The sequence below is a fragment of the Leptinotarsa decemlineata genome, unplaced genomic scaffold (genome assembly GCF_025532065.1).
Source record: "Leptinotarsa decemlineata unplaced genomic scaffold, Ldec_3_MD MMD2_tig00026282_RagTag_RagTag, whole genome shotgun sequence".
Taxonomy (NCBI): domain Eukaryota; kingdom Metazoa; phylum Arthropoda; class Insecta; order Coleoptera; family Chrysomelidae; genus Leptinotarsa; species Leptinotarsa decemlineata.
In genome coordinates this window covers 15924301-15946258 of record NW_027412668.1, presented here as the reverse complement: position 1 = coordinate 15946258, position 21958 = coordinate 15924301, and the positions used below count along the sequence as shown (strand labels likewise).

The 21958-nt window shown below is 34.7% G+C and overlaps 2 protein-coding genes across 5 annotated transcripts in view; one reads left to right on the top strand and one right to left on the bottom strand.

The window, feature by feature from the left end:
* The window catches only part of LOC111504603 (voltage-dependent T-type calcium channel subunit alpha-1G), a 639024-nt gene that overhangs the window by 447861 nt on the left and 169205 nt on the right, over nt 1–21958 (bottom strand). The gene's annotated exons all lie outside the window — the stretch shown is intronic.
* On the top strand, nt 1805–20394 carry LOC111511235 (sperm-associated antigen 4 protein). Its single transcript, XM_074179898.1, has 11 exons — nt 1805–1948; nt 2037–2084; nt 7298–7339; nt 7405–7707; nt 9068–9156; nt 9981–10062; nt 11883–11981; nt 12036–12145; nt 15446–15613; nt 19897–20063; nt 20303–20394. Exons 1-11 carry the CDS (start codon nt 1906–1908, stop codon nt 20334–20336), a joined length of 1185 nt encoding a protein of 394 aa, XP_074035999.1. The 5' UTR covers nt 1805–1905; the 3' UTR covers nt 20337–20394.

Sequence of the window (21958 nt, the reverse complement as noted above, 5' to 3'; positions counted from 1 at the left end):
GTGTGTTCTGCATGTATGTTTAATACATCTAAATATAGGACGCAGCCTCGCAATGGTTCAGCGGCAGGTGAGAGAGAGCATGGATCAATATTACCTGGCGATCTTCTCCCGATCTAGCGTGGCCTACTATAACCCTGTTGCGCTTTCGCAGCGTGTTACTGATACGGTTGCGTTTTTGTTCTGGACATTGATTAAACTCTTCTGATCGTTAACGCAGCCGGAGTTTGGCTCTTTTCCTTGCGGTTGGGAACAAATCACCTGTTGAAGAAAATTCGGATGCTACAGGGAAAGTTTAATGCTTTTGCGTGCTGAAAGTTGAACATTGATTGCTTTGTTTCCGCAAAACCTTCATTTACCAATTTAACAAAGTCCAGTTATGTGGATCGATTATGAGGATGGTTGTTTACACTGTAATTTTGTAGACAAAGGACCTTTAATAATATATATTATCCAATGGAAGGTCGAAAACGACGAGAGACAGGTAATTATGAAACAAGTTGTCTTTTTATTACAAGTTGGATTACACCAAAATACACGTTTATTAAACAGTACACTAAGAAAAGTGAGGAAATCGCAAGAAAACAAGCTTACAATACATGTGTTCATAGTTGATATTCTCTTCTATCGAGGCTTCAAACTACGGAGCCAAAACATTCAACATTTTAATAAAAAATGCAGTAAAGTCAGTTTGAAATTCGATAACAATAACTATATGAGGTCATTGAGCGATTTTTGTCTACGGATTCAAATTGAACCAAAGCGCTGCCGAAACAACCCGAAAAATCAACCAAGCATTTGGCAATGACAGGGTTAATGAACGCATTACTTCGACGTTGCCGTTAGTCTGCAAAATTTTGTTCTCGAGATTTTAGCATCGAAGATAGGCCCGAAGTGGTCAACCTACAGTAATCCAGGTCGAGAATTTGAGGACCCTGTGGATACTAACCCATCACAAACGGTGCGTGGGATGACGGAATAACTGGACGACGTCAGCTTCCATGCGGTTTTTGATGGTTTAAATCGTATTGGAAAGGTCACAGAGTTCGAAAAGTAGGTGCCAGTAATTGTTACGTTTCGGGATCTGATCTTCTTTACTATTGCGCAAAAAAAACGACCCCTTTTTGGATCGATTCTTCACGTGTCATGCGAAATGAATCCTCTACAACAACAGGAGATGTTAAGGACACAAGCACTACAGGAAAATCCTTAAGGAGCTCCCAGAGCGGGGTCTGTGCGAATGTAGCGATTCACATTGAATATGAATTGCTGGAGATTAAATCCATTTGGAAAAACGTTCTCTGGAAGTTTATTCCACGCAGTTCTCCAGATGAAAAAGTTCTTAAACAGTGAAGTTGGAAGTGTACTGAGAGAGAGATATATCCATCGACGGCCACTCGCAGAAAACGTTCTTCCAGGAAGCTGATTATTCTATGGTGGTCAGCTGCTGATTGATTCACTATAACTTTCTGCAACCAGGACAAAGCAGAGTCCTATTGTGAGACAATCAACAAAATATACTGAAAATTGCATTAACAGCAGCACTAGTCAGCAGAAGAGCGCACAATTTTATGCTGACAAAATATATTACAGTTTGATGTAGAATAAAAATTCATAAAATCGGACAAAACTTTTGAAATGACCTGATATTCCCATGAATAGAGAAATTGAGAAAAATGAATGGATTTTCCACACGAATGATCTCCTAGGATATCTGAGATTCAGGATTCAGGATTTTGTGACACAAGGGATCCATGAAAACAATTTTTTAAGGGTTTTCATAACATTGCATTCAAAAAGAATCTAACCACAAATAATTTTCATAAAAATAAATAAATGTCATTCTGACACAATAAAATATACACCAAAGTTAGAAGTTTTACTGACTTCTATTAATATAATCAGCTGATGGAGCATACAGTTTCCAATGAGAGTTCTGTTTCTCTAATAGGTAAGTTTGAGTTATGAATTATCATTCTACCAGCGATATGAATTTTATTTATTATATTTTTGAAATGTTTCCATTATTTTGTTTTCAGAAAGTGAACCAGGTATCATCGAGAGGAACATAAATTCGGAGAACACTGGTGAATATGGACAACTTTAGTCTGAGCAACAAGTTCGTTTTCAAGGATTGGCTCTCCATCTTCACCGAAAATTATGAATGAAGTGTTATTATCCGGTTAGGAATGGAGTCTGGAAACATTTTGAAAAAAATGCAGAAGTTACAAACAAATAAGTGGGAAAATGGATTTTCTTTTTTGTGAATATCTCAGAAAGTATGGAAATACGAAAAAATATTCTCAAAAGGAAAGAAATGTCGAAAAAATCGCTATTTCCGGAACTCTGCCACTAGTATTTGGTAATTCAATTTAGGGTAGAAAATAGAGCTCAATACGAGTAGAAACGTACCTGAGCGTTGGTTATAACCATTTTTCAAACAAGTGGCGTCAAATAATTGCAGAAACTATCGTCATACAGGTTTCCATTATTTGAAAATGGAATAATTGGAATATTTGCAAAAACATTTTTGACAGCCTTAATTGTCTATGACAAAGGCAAAAGTCAAAATATTCTCATTTTTCGAAGAGGATTTGTAGTGAAGCATTTCAAAAATAGTCTCGAGCAATGAAAGTTTGAAAAATATCGCGATTCTTATGTGTACTTTTAAATTGTGAGAATCGTTTATACGACAAAAGCATAACAAATTGGGCTAAATTTTACTTTATGGAATGAATACTCTGAGGTGATAACTAAATGATGGTAGGAGTGAAGACCTTTTTTTATTTTTGTCGGACTCAATTAGTTTTCGAGATATAGCCTGTCAAAGTTTGTACCTTTTTAAGGCAATAAACGATTGCAATTTACATATTTTTTATTTAACATAACTTCTTCCATATCATCACACTTTTTTCTATCCCTTTTCAATCACTTATTGCCAAGTTTCCTGAAATTACAATGAAATTCGATAATTTGTTAGGTGCACACAAATCCCTTTTTATAAATTGCATTAAGTTTCACTATTCGAAAATTTCCTTTTAGAATTCGGAGGTCGGGATAGATGTTGAGGGAAGATAGTTTTTACAAAAGTGAATATTCGAAAATACGTTCCTCCTAGAGTTTGGAGGTCAGGTTAGATGTTGAGGATACATAGTTTTTTGAAATGTTAAAGTAAGGTTAGACTGAGTGAAGTTAAGTCGAGTTAGGTTAGGTTGAGTTAGCATGTGATAAATTATGAAATTTCAATCTAATTTCAAGAAACTTGGCAATAAATGAATGAAAAGTGATACAAAAAAGTGCGATGATATGGAAAAAGATGTGTTGAATAAAAAATATGTGAATTGCTTGAAAAAGGAGGTAAAAATATGACATCATGAAAACTTTAACTTTGAGTCCGCCAAAAAATAAAAAGTGTTCTGAATTCCTACCATAACGTAGTATCATCATAGAAAAAATCGCGAAAATCCGTGGGAATCACATAAAGTGAAATTTTTCCACAAATTGTGGTGGATTTCATCTGCAACATATGCATTATAGTCGGTCAGTAGCCGGGAGGTTCGACGTGGGTGCTTTGTTCACTCAGTCTATCGGCCGATGTGTGAATCGATGGCTCACGCCCCAGGCTTAGCGCTCGATTTTCACCTGCTATCGTCCAACCCGTGTTAGGAATCACACGTTGAAAGGTAAGACCTCGTTAGTCCTTAGCTCCCACAAGTTTCGACTTCTGAGGATTGTCGTTCGTAGGGGTGCGATAGCTGGTCAACGGAAAAAACATATTTTTTTAACATACCTATTTATACATGGCTTCAATAGTCCCAAGAAACATACATATTTATAGGAGAAATGAAAGAGGATGACAAAAGATATCTAACCATGAAAACTTGAAAAATTGATACGCTGTAAAACCAGATAAAACCCAGAAATGTTTCACTGACCGGCGAACTTCGTTATGCCATAGAATTAATGAATGTTGATGAGTTTACATGAGTTATGTTTAGTTTTTACATTGTGTTTGGGAAGCTCGAAGCCGTAGTCGTAAGTATATAACTGATACGATCAATGTTGCCAAGTCATTTTCATGCGTGTCAGTTGATGTCAGAAAAATAGAGATTGATACAAAGAAGACTTTGAAATATGTTTCATAGATACACACTACGTACATGGTAATTTTCACTACTTTCACTCATTGAATAATTATTATTGAAAGTGAATTGAGTCATCAGTGAATTTTTATCCTTCAAACAGTGGAACTGACAACGTTGAACACGTTGAACACTTATTTCAGCAGCTGCAGCGAAACGCTTTTGTGTAAAATATGATGAGGTCCTGTTTTCTTAACAAATAATTATATTTTGATATTAAGTTGTATAGTTTCGTGATTTGTGTTTAACCTTGACTCAGGTTTGTTAGTGTGTTGTTGAATTTATGAACCTAGCAAGGACTTTCAATTTCAAAGGCAATGGAACACACACGATATTAGAAATATTGCATTATTCCTTTGTACACACATACTTTCACTAAATCACACAATTAAATATCCATTAAAGTACCTGAAGATGATCGTAATCGTCGAACAAAATGGTTAAATGCATGCAGATGGAATAAATATGATATTTCACATAACAGCAATTCATGTATGTGAAGACCATTTCAATGTAAGTATTTACATATTATTATCTATCTGATTCGTAAGTCAATTGTGTTCAGGCTAGGGATATTAGAAAAGTAAAAGCCTAATTAAATATTATAATCAACATTAATTGTGAAGCTAATCAAGACTAATCAAACTGACACAACTTAACCCAAATTATTCATACAAATTTCATTAAGTTAGGTTCTATTATCAAATACTTATATGCTTGTATGATTATATATATATATATATATATATATATATATATATATATATATATATATATCTAGGCACTCCTCAAACTATAGAGTTTGAGGAGTGACAGTACGAAAAGAGGAGAATGGTTCAGATACGTTGACGATGGACTGTACATGGACTGTACAAAACAATGGAATAAGAATAGATCAAATAACAAAAGGAATTAACGAAATAAATCAAAAACTATTTTTCAGAATTGAGGAAGAAAACAACTCGAAACTTAACTACCTGGACATAACCATCGGTTATAACCACAACAAAACACAATTTCAAATGGCAATATACAGGAAACCTACACATACAAGCCAAACACGAAAATAACGCGAAAAATAAACAGCTATGAAAAAGAAGAAGACAAAAACCAAAACGGGATATACAGTATACAATGCTCGGGCAGCAACAAATTCAATATCGGCCAAACCAAGAAAAAACTGATCCAAAGGTACGATGAACACAAAAAGGCATACATAAACCCAATAGTATATAAATCAAACCTTGCAGCATACGCCATACAAAACAAACATAACTTTTCCCCACCAGAGAACATAAAACTCATAAAACAAGTCAATAAGGGAAACCGCATGGACATTTGGGAAAACTTAAACATCCATAAATTTAACAGTCAAAAATCACTTATCGAGGAACAAGTACAAATCAAAACAAAACAGGACCTAACATTCAGTATATTAAACAAATCAATATACACTCCTAGAAGCAATGAACCTGAAGAAGATTCAACACCAAGAATAGTACCTGGTGTAATCCAAATACAGGCAAATTCACCTGAAGCAACAAAAGTACCTATATTGAGGCGTTCAGACCGTATAAAAAGACACACAACAGGATAACACGTTCAGAAGATAGAAGAGTGCCTAGAAGATGACAGCACGACCAGCTGTCGAAAACGCTCGCAGATAATCAAATAGAAATCATAGAGCTTCAAATCTTTTTGTAACCGGTGGCTCTTAAATTGAAATCAATATGGGAATGATCAAAGAGTACTTATCTATTTATTTTTTGATTTTCATGGAATTATTTTCCAGCAGCTTGACTGCATTAACCTTTCTAGATTTCATATATATATATATATATACTTTATATATATACTTTATATATATACTTTTATATATATATATATATATATATATATATATATATATATATATATATATATATATATATATATATATAAAGTATATATATAAAGTATATATACTTTTTTTGTTACAGAGGTATATAGAATTTATGCATAGTGATTAAACTTACAACAAATAATAATTTTACTTTCTTGTCTATTTTAACTCCGCGTACTTCACCAAGGGAAAAATATTCAGCTTCTTTAATGAATTTCGCTATCATAAACGAATTAACTGGCAAATTATCGGATTCACCTTTTGTAAATCCGTCATCGGTCATGTAAATTCGAACAAATACTGTGTAAAATAAACTAAAACAGTAAAAACTACAGATTTGGACAAAAATGTTACAATAAACGACAGAAAATTCCAACCAGGAAACGCAAACAGTTCAACATAAATGAAATGGCGACTGGCGAAATACAGTATGACATCACATCCAATGGCTGGGCGTTTCTGGTTACGTGACATAATTTAAATTTTAAGTAAACTTCAATTGTTTCTATATAACGATTAACATTTTGAAAATAGTTTTTTGGTAGGTAATAAAGGCTTTATTACAATGATATCTTTTGATTTTTAATGTAATTTTCCCTGTTATTTAACGCCAGCCAACTTGCAAATGCCATAACATAAATTGTATCTGCATGCACCTGACAACTATCGTAACCTAACCTAACAAAATAAACGTTATCGATTCGTTCAATCACTAGTTTTTTTCTTAATTTGGCAAATGTTTTATTGATCAGACTGCTATTTCAGGCAGAGACAAATCCAACAAATCAAAAATTATGACAATCGGTGACAATTTTTGTGAATGTAAACGAATGGTTACGAATACGATTTTGCAAATTTGTTCTTTATATTAGATTGGTTTTTTGATAGATATAAAATACTTCACAGCTGCCTTGAATTTTTACATTTTCATATTTCACGGGATGAACATATACTTTCAGGAACGTTGCAACTCGAACAGGATACTCAGGTGCATCTTTATCCGGTTTCAGTCCTATTTTCACCTTTTAATTAGTGGAAGCGTCCCGAGGGTTACCATTTTGAAAAAAAAATTTTGGCGCAGAACTTGGAATTCTTCAAAACGTTTTTAGATGGCACTCTAAATCGAATGACACCTCAATCATAATTTTCGGTAAAGGAGTCAGAAAATCGTTGAACTGGAACTTGTTGCTCAGACTACCTGCATTCAACAGTTTGACACTCTCAAACGTTTAATTGAGTATGACTTGTCTTTAAACGTCATCCTTTGTATTTTCAGGATCAAATTTTCACACCCACAACTACAACACTCGTCTCTCATGTAAGTAATCAGTTAATAGATATTTGTTAAATCAGTTCTGATAATGGTTTTCTCCTGAATCCTAGCAAAATTTAAAAAATTATATGTAAACTTAAGTAATAGCCGATTAAAAATATCAAACATACAAGAAAATAGAAACGAAAGGAAACGAACAGAATATAACGGTAGCATACAAATAGTCAAGCATCAGTCCAACAGAAGGAGTAGTACTGCTAGCCACGATAGTCAGGATAGCAGAGAATTTGATTTCGAAGATTACAAAACGCCAAAATTGGAATATTTAGAAACCCTGTTGATGGATGATAGGGGAAGATATTGTAGTACCCCTAGACCACAAAATGTTTGGTTGAAATACTTTTATGGCCTCTGTAAGTAATTTTTTGGGGATTGTCTAGTTGAGGTCCCAGCGCATATAACCTTCAATTACTAGTACTGATATCAAATTATTATTATATTGAGAATATGCAAACGTTAATTTGAAACCGTTACTAAATCTAACCAAACCTTACCTATATAAGTGCCTTGTGACCTAAACTAGACAATGTTCCATTTTTTCCATTTTCATTGAAATATGAATAAATGAAAATAAAAATGTGAGAATGAAAATTGTCAGAATAATTGAGACGGATTCCATTTCATTAATCGTTTTAGAAGATTCAAATTTTTGAATTCTACATGAGAAAGGCTATATTGAGTTGCAAATTGCCAGTGTTGAAGCTGAACCTGATTTGCTCATTCATTACCAAATTTCAATATTTTGCCATTTTTCAGCTTATCACTACCTATATGATGTCGTTAAGCGATTTTCAGCCAATTTGTCTCTACGAATTCAAATTAAACCAAAGCGCTGCCGAAATAGCATGGAAAATTGAGCAGGCATTCAGCACTGAGAGTGTTAATAAACGCAATGTTCGATTTTGGTTTGGGTAATTTCGTTCCGAAGATTTCAGCGTCGAAGATGAGCCCCGAAAGTAATCCAGGACTAAGACTTGAGGACCCTGGTGGAAACTGACCAATCACAAACAGTGCTTGGAATGGCGGGAGAACTGAGCGTCAGCTTCCATGCTGTTTTTGATGATTTCAGATGCATTGGAAAGGTTGAAAAGCTCAAAAAATGGGTGTCGCATGATCTGAACGATCGACAGAAATTGTCACGTTTCGAGGTCTGCTCTTTTTTGCTCTTGCGCAACCAAAACGAAACTCTTTTGGATCGGATCGTCATATGTGACGAAAAGTAGATAATCTACGACAACAGGAAACGTTCAGGACAGTGGTTGGGTACCGATGAGCCACCCAACCATTTCCCAAAGGCAAAAACCCACCAAAAAGTGCCATGGTTAATGGTTGGTGATCAGCTGCTGGTGTGATTTACTATAACTTTCTACAACCGGGCACAACCATTACAGGAAAGTCTTATTATGAGGAAATCGGCGGAATGTACAGAAATTCGTGTCAGTAGCAGCCAGCACCGGTCAACAAAAGAGGTGTGATGCTGTTCCACGGCAACGTCTCTCCGCACGTTTTACAAATCACCGTCCGAAAATTAAACGAATTGAGCGTTGAAGTTCTGCCTCACCCACCATACTCTCCAGACCTCTCGCCAATCGACTACCATCTTTACAACCAGTTGAATAATTTTCTCACCGATAGAACCTTCGCCAACCCAATATCAGCTATTAATCTGTAGTTCAAGCGTTTGCAGAATTTCTAATTTTTTTCGCATTCCAGGTTTTGTTGGAATTCTCTACATTTATATCCAAGTCATCCACAATGGAGAATTAATTAGAAAAATCCAAAGTGAAGTGAATGACTTGAAGGTAATTCTCCAAGGAAATAGTTCAGGAGCCTCTAAGCGAACCATTAATTATTAATCTAAAAAGTAAGATTTTTCATGAAGACTAAATACATAAACTTCAAATGTATTAATCCCGAAACAAATACTCACGAATATACGAGTAGAGTATTTGATGACACAATTAAATTTTTTTGATCATTCACTATAGCTATTACTCATGTGGGTTAAGGTAATATTTTGCAAGATAATCATTAGAGTTACCTACCAAAGAAATCATTTTTTTGTAGTTGGTACTTTTCGATACTCATCTGTTTTTCATTAAGTAATCTTTTGTACATACTTTTTATTCAAACTTTTTTTGGGAAGTTGATTCATCCACTCTCTGAAGAAGCCAAAAATTGATTCCTAGAGGGCAATACCTCTCAAGGAAACTTCTGTAGGACATCTTAAAACAATGGTATAAACGAAAATCTGAAAATGTAGAAGGAATATTATTTTTCTGACATTCTAACAAAAAAATTTTGTCTTAAAAAAACGCATTACTATACGGAAATTTCAGGGATTTTCATGGATAATCACTTGCGAAAATATTAGATTTGAATCTCCGTTTTATATTGGTTGGGAAAAACGCTACCGTGGGTTTACGGCTGTGAAGACAAATTCACAAACTTGAACTGTTCAAAATTTTCAATACTCAATTTTATTTTATCTAAATTCAAACCGATTTTATTTCACCTCGAAAGTATTTCTAAGTTTTGATACAAAACCCAAGCAAACGTTTATTGGCTCCTAGACTATAATCTGGAGTTATTGAATAAGACTACTGAGTAAAATTATTATTTTCAGCATGACATACATTATGAAGTAGACTCGGATGGCAAATTTTACAGAATGGAGAATATTTTGAAGAACATGAAACGTGAGCAAGGTATTGTAAATATTTCTATTCAAAAGTATAAATGTGATTCACCAAAACGGAGAACAAAGAGATTTTACTTTGAATTCCATTTATAATTTCATAGGAAGAAACTCCAATGGGCAAATATTTGCAGTTTATCTCGGAACATTCATTCTCATTCAGAAGGATGTTTTTATAAGAAAGGATGTTTCTTTTCTTATCGTACACCTTCTAGCGATGAATGAAATGTTTTAGCTGAGACTCTACTATTTCTGAAAAGTGGTTCGTTCAATATCAATTATTTTCATCAACAATTGGGTCCCCACCTTTCACTATAAATTACAAAGATATCCGAGCAGTTATAAAATGATAATGCTTGTTACTGTTACGACAAAAATTATGTATTTGCATGTTACTACAGGGTGTACACCAAATCGATCTCTATATGGAAAATTAGATATAGAATTAAAAAATTCGACAGTATAGTAGTCACTTGCATATTTAACATAATTTTTATTTTGTGCGACATAATCTAGTTTAAGGACGTCGATGAAAACAATGATCAGAAGAAAGCCTGATCACTGATTTTATGTGCCATCTAGCTTCTGCAATATCTTGAACAAAATTTTACATAAAAATTCATTACCCTTATTGAATCTGTTTTTCCGTTTACCATATTTCGCCCTCCTACGTACGAGGACGACCTTCAATAATCGAAAACTGTGCGAAACCTTTTAATATACGATTCTTAGTATATGCATCTCTAGAAACAACGTCATCTGAGAGTTCAAATCAAACGGTAGCAAATTTCCGAAATTTTTCAAAATGTACCTCCATCGAAACCTCATCTATTGGTGAATATTCGAGAATTATTGCTTGAAATAATTGAGTTGGTTCAGATTAAGTGGTTGTATTAGCCAATAAACATGTTACAATTGTTGTAACTATTTTATTTACTTGTTGTTTTCTAATTTACCCGGCACCTTTTTTCGATAAGGTCTAACATAAAATTCGACAGTTTCTTTGATATTCATTCCCATCAAAAAATGATCATTGATGCTCTCATCACTAGTCGTAGACCATTAGGGTGTGTTTATATTGTGTGTTGGCCGTGATAGTTGATAAGAGCAGCTGAAGAAACGCTTTCTCAACACCAGAACAAAATAACTGTTTCTCAACGCGCGTTTCGCGTTTAGCATAAGCAGATGATAAGGACTAGATAAGAGCAGATCAACTAAAGGAGCTGGGAAAAAAATAATATGACAATAAATTGATACAAATAAGAATATAGATATATAATGTAAAAATAATTCGATGACAATTAAAAACGTGGAACACCACAAGGAAATGAACTTATTCGTGGTGAAAATTACGTGTTTTATTTGAAACAATTTCAGCTTTTGTCAGAATTCAGTAGAATGCATTAATTTATAGTGCATACGCAACATATGACTCATAATATTTCATGCTAGATTATAACACGTTCTTTTTGTTCATATGAAATTTTGCAATATATTTATAAACAGTAGATCTGGTAAAACAGAACACGGTACTTCTCTCATACCATTTCTTCTCCCTTTATAGTGAATTGATTCGCAATATTCCGCAGTCTAAATGAATTACGGTTTCGTTGTGAAAGATTCGATCTTCTCGCTGGCTGTATTGTAAATAACACTGTGATGTCTATTGATGATTTTACTTATATTATAACAGAACAATTCGTGCAGTCACAAATGTCATTGTCTTTGCGCTCTATCCCTTCTTGAGTACGGTGTTACTAACATGATTTTGCTACTTTGTTTTGTATATTGAATGACAAGAGTATTTGTATTTACTCACATTTTTTCCAGAATCGACCCGAGCGAGCATTAAAAACATTATAAATCAAGAACTAACAAAATTCAGCTCCGACAAAACTGGAAGAACTGACTTTGCACTGGAAGCCTCTGGTGAGTAATTCATTCTGATAGTAATAAAACCGACTGAATGATCATTGCTTTCAGGGGGTAAGATTATCAATTTATCATCCGATACGGAAAACTTTGATTACGCCAAAACTCTTTTTGGAATAACTTTGTGTGAGGGGATGCATGGCCCAAGAGCTATGTTACAGGTGAGTGCAGTGTAATGATGGTTTGATTCGTATGCATTTTTTAAAAGTCATGTGCATTATTTTATTACTAAAAAACGTTTTATGAACAGAAATAACTAAGGATCGAAGGTTAAAAACCTTTGGAATTAAATGTCTCAATGGATTTTTCTTCACGTGTATTTCTATAACTTTATCATCTTCGAGTGAATAGGTAGGTAGGTCTAAAGTGAATAGGTCTATTCGACCCTCCACCGCACCCCACAAGGATTTATTGTGGCTCAGACCTATTCACACTCGGCCAAATGAAACCAGCTTCTTAACTAAGCCGAATAATTTGTATGGTGAGTGGTCCTTCAGTTCAGATGGTCAGTGTACGGATCTCAAAGAACCTGATTGGGTCCCCAGCGGGGCAGGCACAAAGTATATGATCTGCAATTTCATCATTTTCCAGACAAAGGCGACACACACTGTCTTCCGACAGTCCAAGTCTCTGTATGTGATGATTCAAATGACAGTGACCTGTAAGAAGGCTTGTTAGACATCGTAGTTCATCCCTACTGTAGTCCAACAACTGTTTGGAATCAAGCTTCGAAGGGTGAATAAACGCCTTGAAGTGAGCCAATCCTGGAAGATTCTGCCAGAAGTCCATAACTCTTCTTGCCATCCAGGTGTTAAGTGTTTGTTTGGCAAAACCCAAAGCGATGCCAATGACAAGTTCTGGTCCAATGAAGCTCTCCTTTGCAAGTGAGTCAGCAGCTTCATTGCTGCTGTCAATAGGATTAAGTACTAGAAAGTTCTATAGTTGAGATGGTTTTTTCCAAGGAAAATATTTCTGTCAATCTTTGGTGATTCAATAATATTGGCAGGATGATTTATCTGGAGCAGAGGTTCCTAATTTCATGGGTCACGGAACCCTAATTGAACATATATTTTTCGAGGGAACTCTAGCTGATTATTTTCCTCATGAAGGAAAAATAACCATTGTAATGAAACAAATATTCAATAAGAAGAATGGAATTTTTCAACATATTTTCTTATACTAGTACTGAAATTAGGCTTTATGTCAGACAGTTGGATGCGAAGATCCGAAGCTGCCTCCAGTCTATTTCTGTTTTTTTTTTGTGTAAGCTCAAGCTGAAAATTCGATCTCGCAGTCGTGACCAATGGGGTAAGCAGAACCTCTGTGACCTGTCTGCGGTTACAGGGGCTGAACCCCAGGGTCCAGCGATCCACCATTTAAGAATCTAGGCTCTAGAGAATGTGTTCTGAAATGTATCACAAAATTGATAAGCTCTAAATATCATATTCTTTTGAATTGTATACTAACTACTATAGTGAATTGAAAGGGATATAATTCAAAGGGAGATTGATTTTTTGAGGAAGAAAGCTTTTGGCTTTCTACTTCTTCATTCCTATAAAAAATGTGTACAGAAAAATGTATTGCTTTCTTTCTTTTTGGAAGATTTCCACATATTAGTGTTGCTATATAGTCGCAGCCATAACTATTTCTTGACTCTTTTCACGTTCTTGTGATGCACTGTTTGGAGCCTTTGGTGTAGTGATGAATATTAATGAAGTTTAATCCCAACACCAAACCGTTTTTTTTAACACCTCGACACGTGTTTCCATCAACAAGTGATCATCTTCAAGAGGAAGCTTCAACAGTTTGATCTTCCTCTCGAAGATGATCACAGGAACACTACAATCCTTAAGGCGCTCTTAGAGCACCTGTGCGATTGTAGTGATTCACATTGGATCTGAACCGCCGGAGATTGAATCCATTTGGAAAAAACGTTGTCAAGAAGTTTATTCCACATAAACGCCGTTCTCCTAATGGAATAGTTCTTAAACAGTGAAGTTCAAAATGTAGTGAGTTGAACCTCAACACGATGAACAGCCACAGTCCGTCGCGTATTTCTGGTGGAATCAAATCGCTCAGTCACTTGGCATACTTCGATGTTTCAGACTATCAAGGTTGCAAGTGATGTTCGCATCTCCAATCAGGCGGATGATTTTTTCTGGATGGAATCCAGCAGCTTCAGGGTATGTTTGGGGGCGGAGCTCTGTACATGAGAACAATAATTCTCCAAAGAAGGTATGATCTGAGCTTTATGAAGCATCAAAAATTGCTGAGGTGTGTGCAGTTTCCTGATTCGGAATAGTGTTCCGGAATAGTGATTCGGAATCGGCTGCATTTAAGAAGCAGCCTTTGCAATTCCAACAACATGATGGTGCCAAGACATATTGGTGTCCATTTTAACTCCCAACAAGCAGAAAGCGGATTTGTCCGACCTGACCATATTACATTGGGTTCGGAGATATTTGTCTTTTTGGAGAAATCCGATGCCTGGGTTTCTGTGGCATTGACTTGAATCTGGTTACTTCCACCCCAATTCGAAATACCTTCTAAATTGAGATAATCAACCTCCTGCTGCCGGTGAAGATGTGCATCCGCAGCCGATTTCCTGGAATTCAAATGACGAGACAAGTATGCTGTCGTCAGCAAAGCATTATATTGAATCCTTGTTTTTTTTTCAATAAGTCGTTGATATACAATAAAAAGAGAGTTGGAAAAAATATGGATCCCTGGGGAATACCAGCGTTGATGGTATTCGAGATATTCGAGATATTCTGGATTGCATTATTACAAATATGGGTGGCATACGATAGACGGTCTCCTGTTGATCTTTGTTTGCGAAAGCCATATTGATGATCGCTCAAGACATGAAAGCCTTCCAAATATTTGAGAATATGGTGGTTTACGGCTTTCTTCATGACTTTTAATATCACTGATAGCAAAGCGACTGGTTTATAGTTATTTGGAAGGATTTTATTTCCTTTTTTGGGAATAGACTGAATGCCAGCAAACTTCCAACAAGAAGGATAAACCCTGTTTTTGTTAGACAGGTTAAAAATCCTGCAAAATACTGGTGCGAGTTTTTAAGTATGATGACGGGCACTTCATCAGGATCACTCGCTTGTTGATATTGCGCTGTTTCAAATTTCGCCTGACTAGACGCTGTCGAAATGCAATTTCCAGCACTGAAAGACAAATTCATATATTATACATACAATATATTATAAAAAGGGGCCGAAACTATAGTAATAAACGTTTTTTTCGTTATATCCGAAAATATTTTCCATATTTTTACAAATTTCTCAGTGCATAAAATGGAAAACTCCACAACACGTTATTTGTTTTCATTTTATCAACCACACTCCATGAATCATGCTATCGATATATTTTTCTTTTTGCATATAACGTTAGGGTTGATTATGAGATAAACTGATGAACGGATATTCAAAACAGATTTCTTGCAGGCTGATATGTCCCCTGGTCACTGTTGGGCATTGAAAGGTTCTTCTGGAGGGGCAATCGTCAAGTTGATTGGAAAAGTGAAAATCAACGCTGTCACTATAGAGCACATTTCAGAAAATATTTCACCCACCGGTGAAATTTCGTCAGCCCCAAAAGATTTTGCGATATGGGTAAGTGACCGTTTTATTTTCATTATGTTCTGTTTATCACATTACGAAATTGTTTAAATATATTTTATACAATATTCGTTTGAAAATGCCCCGTGGTAACGTTAGTTACAAATACAAGTAGTATAAAAACATAGAAAGTTTTGATTCTCATTTTTCATGATTTTTCAGAAAGCCTTTCAGGCTATATGTTCATAAAAATGCGCACTAAACTTTCTCAAACTGTGAATATTCACTCCGTTGACAATTTGAATGCAGGTAAAATATTGAATATTAATCAATGAATTCTCTATTCTGAAAAAATCTCATTTCATTCGATTCAGTACATCAGCTGAGCATGCCTAAATTGTAGCTTGTTGAAAGAAATCTTAGTATTTCCGATTGTATTTCCCAACCCATTCATTTTTGTTGATGCAACATCATTCAGGCTCAATGCATTTTTCAGTAAGTTTTGCCATCTAGCTCCTCATTATAGATTCAAAAAGGTTGTATTCAAATGATCATGTTTTATCAAGAGTACCAAAAGATTGTGTAAAATTTCAACTCAGTGAGTCGACGTTAACTGGTTCAAAATAAAATTTCAAGAAGTAGCTGGAATGAATATTTGTAAATACTAATGAAAACACCAATTTTCAGTTGGAATAGTTGCTGAATTGATTTTTTTTATATAAGTTCACTGTGAGTTCTAAACAATCTCTTCTGAAAATAACCATCATTGCTTCAGATTGTTGTGTTTTCCAATTTATATTTTTCAAATTGAATAAAATGTCGTTTCCCATAATGGAATTGAATGTATTGAATTGAAGCATCCTTTTTTTTGCTTTGTGATTTCTCATTCAAAAATTGGCATCATATGGAAAACTTTTTTATTATCAGTTTGTCAGACAATTTTACTCTTGATCGAAATTAGTGCATTGCGGGAAACTAGGATTTGAGTTGACAAAATTATAAATTTCCGAACGGTGTACTGGGGAGAACAAAATATAGAAATTTTGATCATGAGTAAAATACCCTTATTTTCGACATTATTTTATGTATGTTTGTTTGAATTGGAAAAAAAAATCAGATTTGAAATAACAGCTACCTACGTTACAAAACAAAAAAAATCCGTGATATTGATGACTTATTTATTTTGTGAAAATTTATCTTCAATTAAATGATATAGATAAAATACTTTGTCTAATTTCCACTTACTTGATGTGATTATATTAATGCGACCAAGGTTTCGGTTTTTACACCATTCTCAAGTTTTCTAACACTACTGACCTAAGAGAAATTTCTTAGTATATATATATATATATATATATATATATATATATATATATATATATATATATATATATATATATATATACTCTCTGATATATATATATATATATATATATATATATATATATATATATATCCGAGAGTAGGTGGAATCGTACATACATATAGTGAAGAATGGAAAATGATTGTTTGAAGGTGATTGACAATGTTTCGTGATGAATTTCACTAGTTCGGACTTCCATTGTCTACTACATAAAATGATTTGAAATCCCTGAAACAAGTAAAAAAGAATAATTAAAAAAGAATAGTTGAAAATAACAATTATATTAAGCAACAATAAACCTGATATGAAATGATAGTGAAATAACCTACAAGTAAAAATATAATAATTGAATAAATGAAAATTAAAGGAATGAAAAAAAAAATAATAAAAAATAAAAAAGTGTAGAGATTCCAAGTCACGTTAGTTCACGACGTTTCGATTGTTGGTATCTACAATCGTCTTCGGATGATGACTGGACTGATTCCTCCGAGAGATGACTATTTTATAGGTCGTTGAAATACTTTCACTTTCTCTACTTTCCATTTTCCGCTTCACTGATTCCGTGAGAGATGACCGTTTTGGCGGGAGTTGGTCATTTTTCGTTTGATGATGGGTTTCCATATGTTTCGTATATCTACGCTGGCCTGGCTGAATACGTTGTTGGACAACATGTATGCGGCTTCCTTAAATTTTCTCCTGAACCAATGTTCCTCTCTGTGCAAGATCTCAGCTTGGGACCACTCGATGTTGTGTTGATGGGTCCAAACATGGTCTGCTATTCCTGATTTGCTGGTTTCTCCTCGCTGTGTGTGCTTCTTATGCTCGGCAATGCGAACATTCAATGGCCTCTTAGTTTCACCAATATAGGATTTTCCGCACTCACAGGGTATCCGGTAAATGCAATTCTTGGAATCGCAGTCCGCGTTTGGGGGCCTGGTTTTCGTGAGGCTGCTACGGATAGTGTTACCGGATCTGAAACAGGTTCTAATGTTGTACTTGGAACCAATTCTTCTTATCCTCTCCGATAATCCTCTGATGTAGGGAAGTGCAAGCACTGGTTGTGACGGCTTCTCTTCCTTGCGAGGCTCCTGCTGTCTTTTAGCCAAAGTCTTTTCTACCATCGCTTTGGAGTATCCATTCCGCTGAAGATCATTTTTGATGATGTCTAGTTCCTTCTCGAGACCTTCCTTTGTATTACAGAGCCCAAAAGCACGGTCTAATAGAGTCTTGATGATTCCTCTTTTTGTCGATTGATGGTGGTTGGATTCGTGGTTCAGATACTGTCCCGTATGAGTGGGTTTTCGGTATACAGATGTTTCCCACTTAGTGTCGGTCCTCTTCACCAAAACGTCTAAGAATGGCAATTCATTGTGGATTTCCTTCTCCATTGTGAAAGTGATGGAAGGTCTCACGCTGTTGATGTGTTTCAGAAAGGCGTCTGGTTATTTCACTATCATTTCATTTCAGGTTTATTGTTGCTTAATATAATTGTTATTTTCAACTATTCTTTTTTAATTATTCTTTTTTACTTGTTTCAGGAATTTCAAATCATTTTATATAGTCCGAACTAGTGAAAAAGGAAAATGAATTTGTTGAAAGCCATGGAAATCAATAAATCAATCAAAAACTCAGAATATAGAACCCTTAACTAACGAACAGATTTGTGTAGGTCTCCACTTTTCAATCTATAAAGATGACAACACAAGTAATCACAGTTTGAAGTTTATGTACTTGGTATTAATGAATGTAGGTATATATCTTATTACCTACTCTCGGATATATATACTCAGATATTTCTCTTAGGTCACTAGTGTTAGAATACTTGAGAATGGTGTAAAAACCGAAACCTTGATCGTATTAATATCAATACATTAAGTAAGTGGAAATCAGATAAAGTATTTTATCTATATCATTTAATTAAAAAAAAAAACATTTTTTTATGGTTTCAGCCCTATTAAGAAGACTAGTATCTCATATACACCTCAGGCGCCTCCCAAACATCACTATATTAATATTTCAATGCAAAATTTAGTCCAATTCATTATTCGAACTAGTATATAGATGTGCATTGAAAATGGTTTAAATCTTGACTAGTTTTTTAGTGCAAAATTGATGTTTCACTCTGTATTTATGTCCATAATAAATATCAATGTGATTTAATGCCAAGAAATAATTGACTAAATCAATTATTGCTACACAATTAGGTAATACAAATCTGTAAGTTTACGATCACTTCAATTAATAGGCTGTGTTGTGACAGCACACCGAAATCTCTTTTAGAAAATGTTAATGAAGAATAGTGTGCACGATGGAAGGACGACATGTGAAAATTTAAGGATTAAGTGATTAATTATTCAGGTTTCTGAACGTTTTTGTAGTTTGATTTTTATTTATGTTCAACATATATGTAAATTAGAACTACCCATTGAGGTAACACTATGATTAAATTGATCGTAACTTAGAGATATGTATTACTTAATTGCTTAGCATTGATTGATTCTGTCAATTATTTCTTGACATTGAATCATACTAATAGTTAGTCTGGATATGGCGCCAAAAAACTAGTCAAAATTTAAATCATTTTCAACAAACATCGATATACTAGTTCTAATAATGAATTGGACTAAATCTCGTATTAAAATATTATCATAGTGATATGAGGGAGGAACCTAAGTGTTTTGTTACGTAGGTGAATGATTCCAAATCTGAATATTGTTTTCAAATTCAAACACATTTTCTGAGTTTCCTGCAATGCACCAATTTTTATAAGAAGTAGAATTTTCTGACAAATTGATCATAAAAAAGTTTCTCATATGGATAAACTTTTTGAAACTCACCATATAATATTTGTAGAATCGATATGGATAACAGTTTCCACCCTTTCATTTGGTTCGAATTTATCATTTTAGATTCTATAACATGGAAATCTGTCGTTTTATATTCATTAATGATGAGTCAACTTATATTTTAATAGGGTTTGAAAAGTACCACCGACAGAGGTCAACAACTTGGCCAATTCACTTACGATATAGAGGGTCCTCTTGTACAGACGTTCCCTATTTCCAATTCGAATTCATATGAATTCGTGGAATTCCGAGTTTTAACGAATCATGGTAATCCGGACTTCACGTGTGTATATAGGTAAGTCAAATGTATAGTTTATCTCAACCTTTTCAAATCAAATCCGCTGATTCACTTTTGTTTTGTCAAAAACTCTCGAAGTGATTAAATAGATTAGCCGAATTTTGTACATATATATTGATTCCTGTTATGTAGTGTCAAATTGTCCTATTGTATGTAAATGTATTTTTCACAACTTCATCTGTTTCCATTCAATCGTTTTATATTTGTCCAACTCTGATCTAACAATTTTTTTTCAGGTTTAGAGTACATGGCAGTCTGGAGAAATCCTGAAAACTTTTATTCTATATTTTTATTTTTATATTCAATAAACCATATAAGGTGAAGAAAATTGTTTTTTTTTATTTATTCCAACAGTCTCGGATTGAGTATTTGCTGAAACATCTCACAATCTGACTATATGAACATTTGTTCTTGAGAAATATTGCTACAATTCCGATAAATCCTACAAATTCTTGTAGTTAAACGGTGTATACTAGTTGTTAGAAATCGTGTGTCAACTCTTAGTCATTCGTTTGCATCAGCAAACTTGTTCGTCACATTCCTGGTGTTATATATCCATATCATTCAGTAAATGAACATATCTGGTTCGTATCCTCCTGTCAAGAGTCCGATTTGAGTTTCTCATCAAGTTCCAAAATTACTTTTTGAGTCTTTCTCTTGGGTTTTCTGAGCTTCAGATTTGAGTTTCTATCATTATTTTTCTAATCTTAGAATATCTTCTTCAAATCTCTGAATTTTCCTTCAGATGTGGGACATTTGCATAGATCCGAAAATATCAGATATAATCAGTGTTCAGTCATTAGTTTCTTGACAGTAATCGTAAACTGCGATTTTTGAATAATTATTTGATTTGTGATGGAATCGGCCGATACTTGAGGAAAATCCATAACATATTCAAGAAACAGTTTTGTATAGCGAAACACGTAATGCATTTTTGTTCAGTGAAAATCTCACAATAAAATATTTCTTGAATAATGATTTGATTGTAGGTTAGGTTAGGTCCAAAGAAAGTGGGTCTATTCGACCGTCCACCGCAACCCGCAATGGTTCATTGCGGCTCTGCCGAACTAACTCTAATTTCTAATTTTCCAATCCTATGACAGCAAGGAGATTAAGGTTGCTGTATTTCTCGATATTGAAGGAGCATTCGACAACGCACTACCTAAATCTATAGGATCATTTCTAGCTAGGAAAGGCATAAAATCGACCATAACTGGCTGGATTTATGCAACTGCAATTACGACTCTTCAAGGCGAGGCCATTAGATTCAAGGTCAACAGAGGCTGCCCTCAAGATGGGGTACCTTCTCCCCTTCTGGGGTCGCACCTGATGGATAGTCTGCTTGATGCCCTCGAAAGAAGAAAAGTAGATCTGCAAGCTTATGCAGATGACATTGTCTTCTTGGCAAGTTCCACGTCGGAAAGGGTAGCTTGTAATATTCTCCAAATCACGATGGACGTTTTTCACAGTTGGTGCCTGAGTGAGCAGATGTCTGTCAACCCCAGCAAAACTGTGATAATCCCCTTCACCGGGAGGAGAAAATTGGACGATCTAACGCCACTATACCCCAATGGTGAGGTCATTCTGACACCCTTGCAAAGAAGGGTGCGGCAAGCAGTTTCATCGGACCAGAACCTGTCGTTAGGCTTTGCCAAACAAAGATTGATCATCTAGATGGCATGGAGATTTATGGACTTCTGGTAGAATCTTTCAGGATTGGCTCACTCCAAGGCGTTTATTCACCGTTTGAAGCTTGATGCCAAATAGTTGTTGGACTACAATAGGGATGAACTACGATGTCTAACAAGCCTTCTTACAGGTCACTGCCATTTGAATCATCATATGCAGATACTCGGACTGTCGGAAGATAGTGTGTGTCGCCTCTGTTTGGA

Excerpts from the sequence above, each read along its gene's own strand:
- LOC111511235 (XM_074179898.1), top strand. The coding sequence starts at position 1,906 with ATGGAGCATACAGTTTCCAATGAGAGTTCTGTTTCTCTAATAG. Across the intron at positions 11,982-12,035 it reads CTTTGCACTGGAAGCCTCTG|GGGGTAAGATTATCAATTTA; the intron begins GTGAGTAATTCA and ends CATTGCTTTCAG. Across the intron at positions 15,614-19,896 it reads CAAAAGATTTTGCGATATGG|GGTTTGAAAAGTACCACCGA; the intron begins GTAAGTGACCGT and ends ATATTTTAATAG.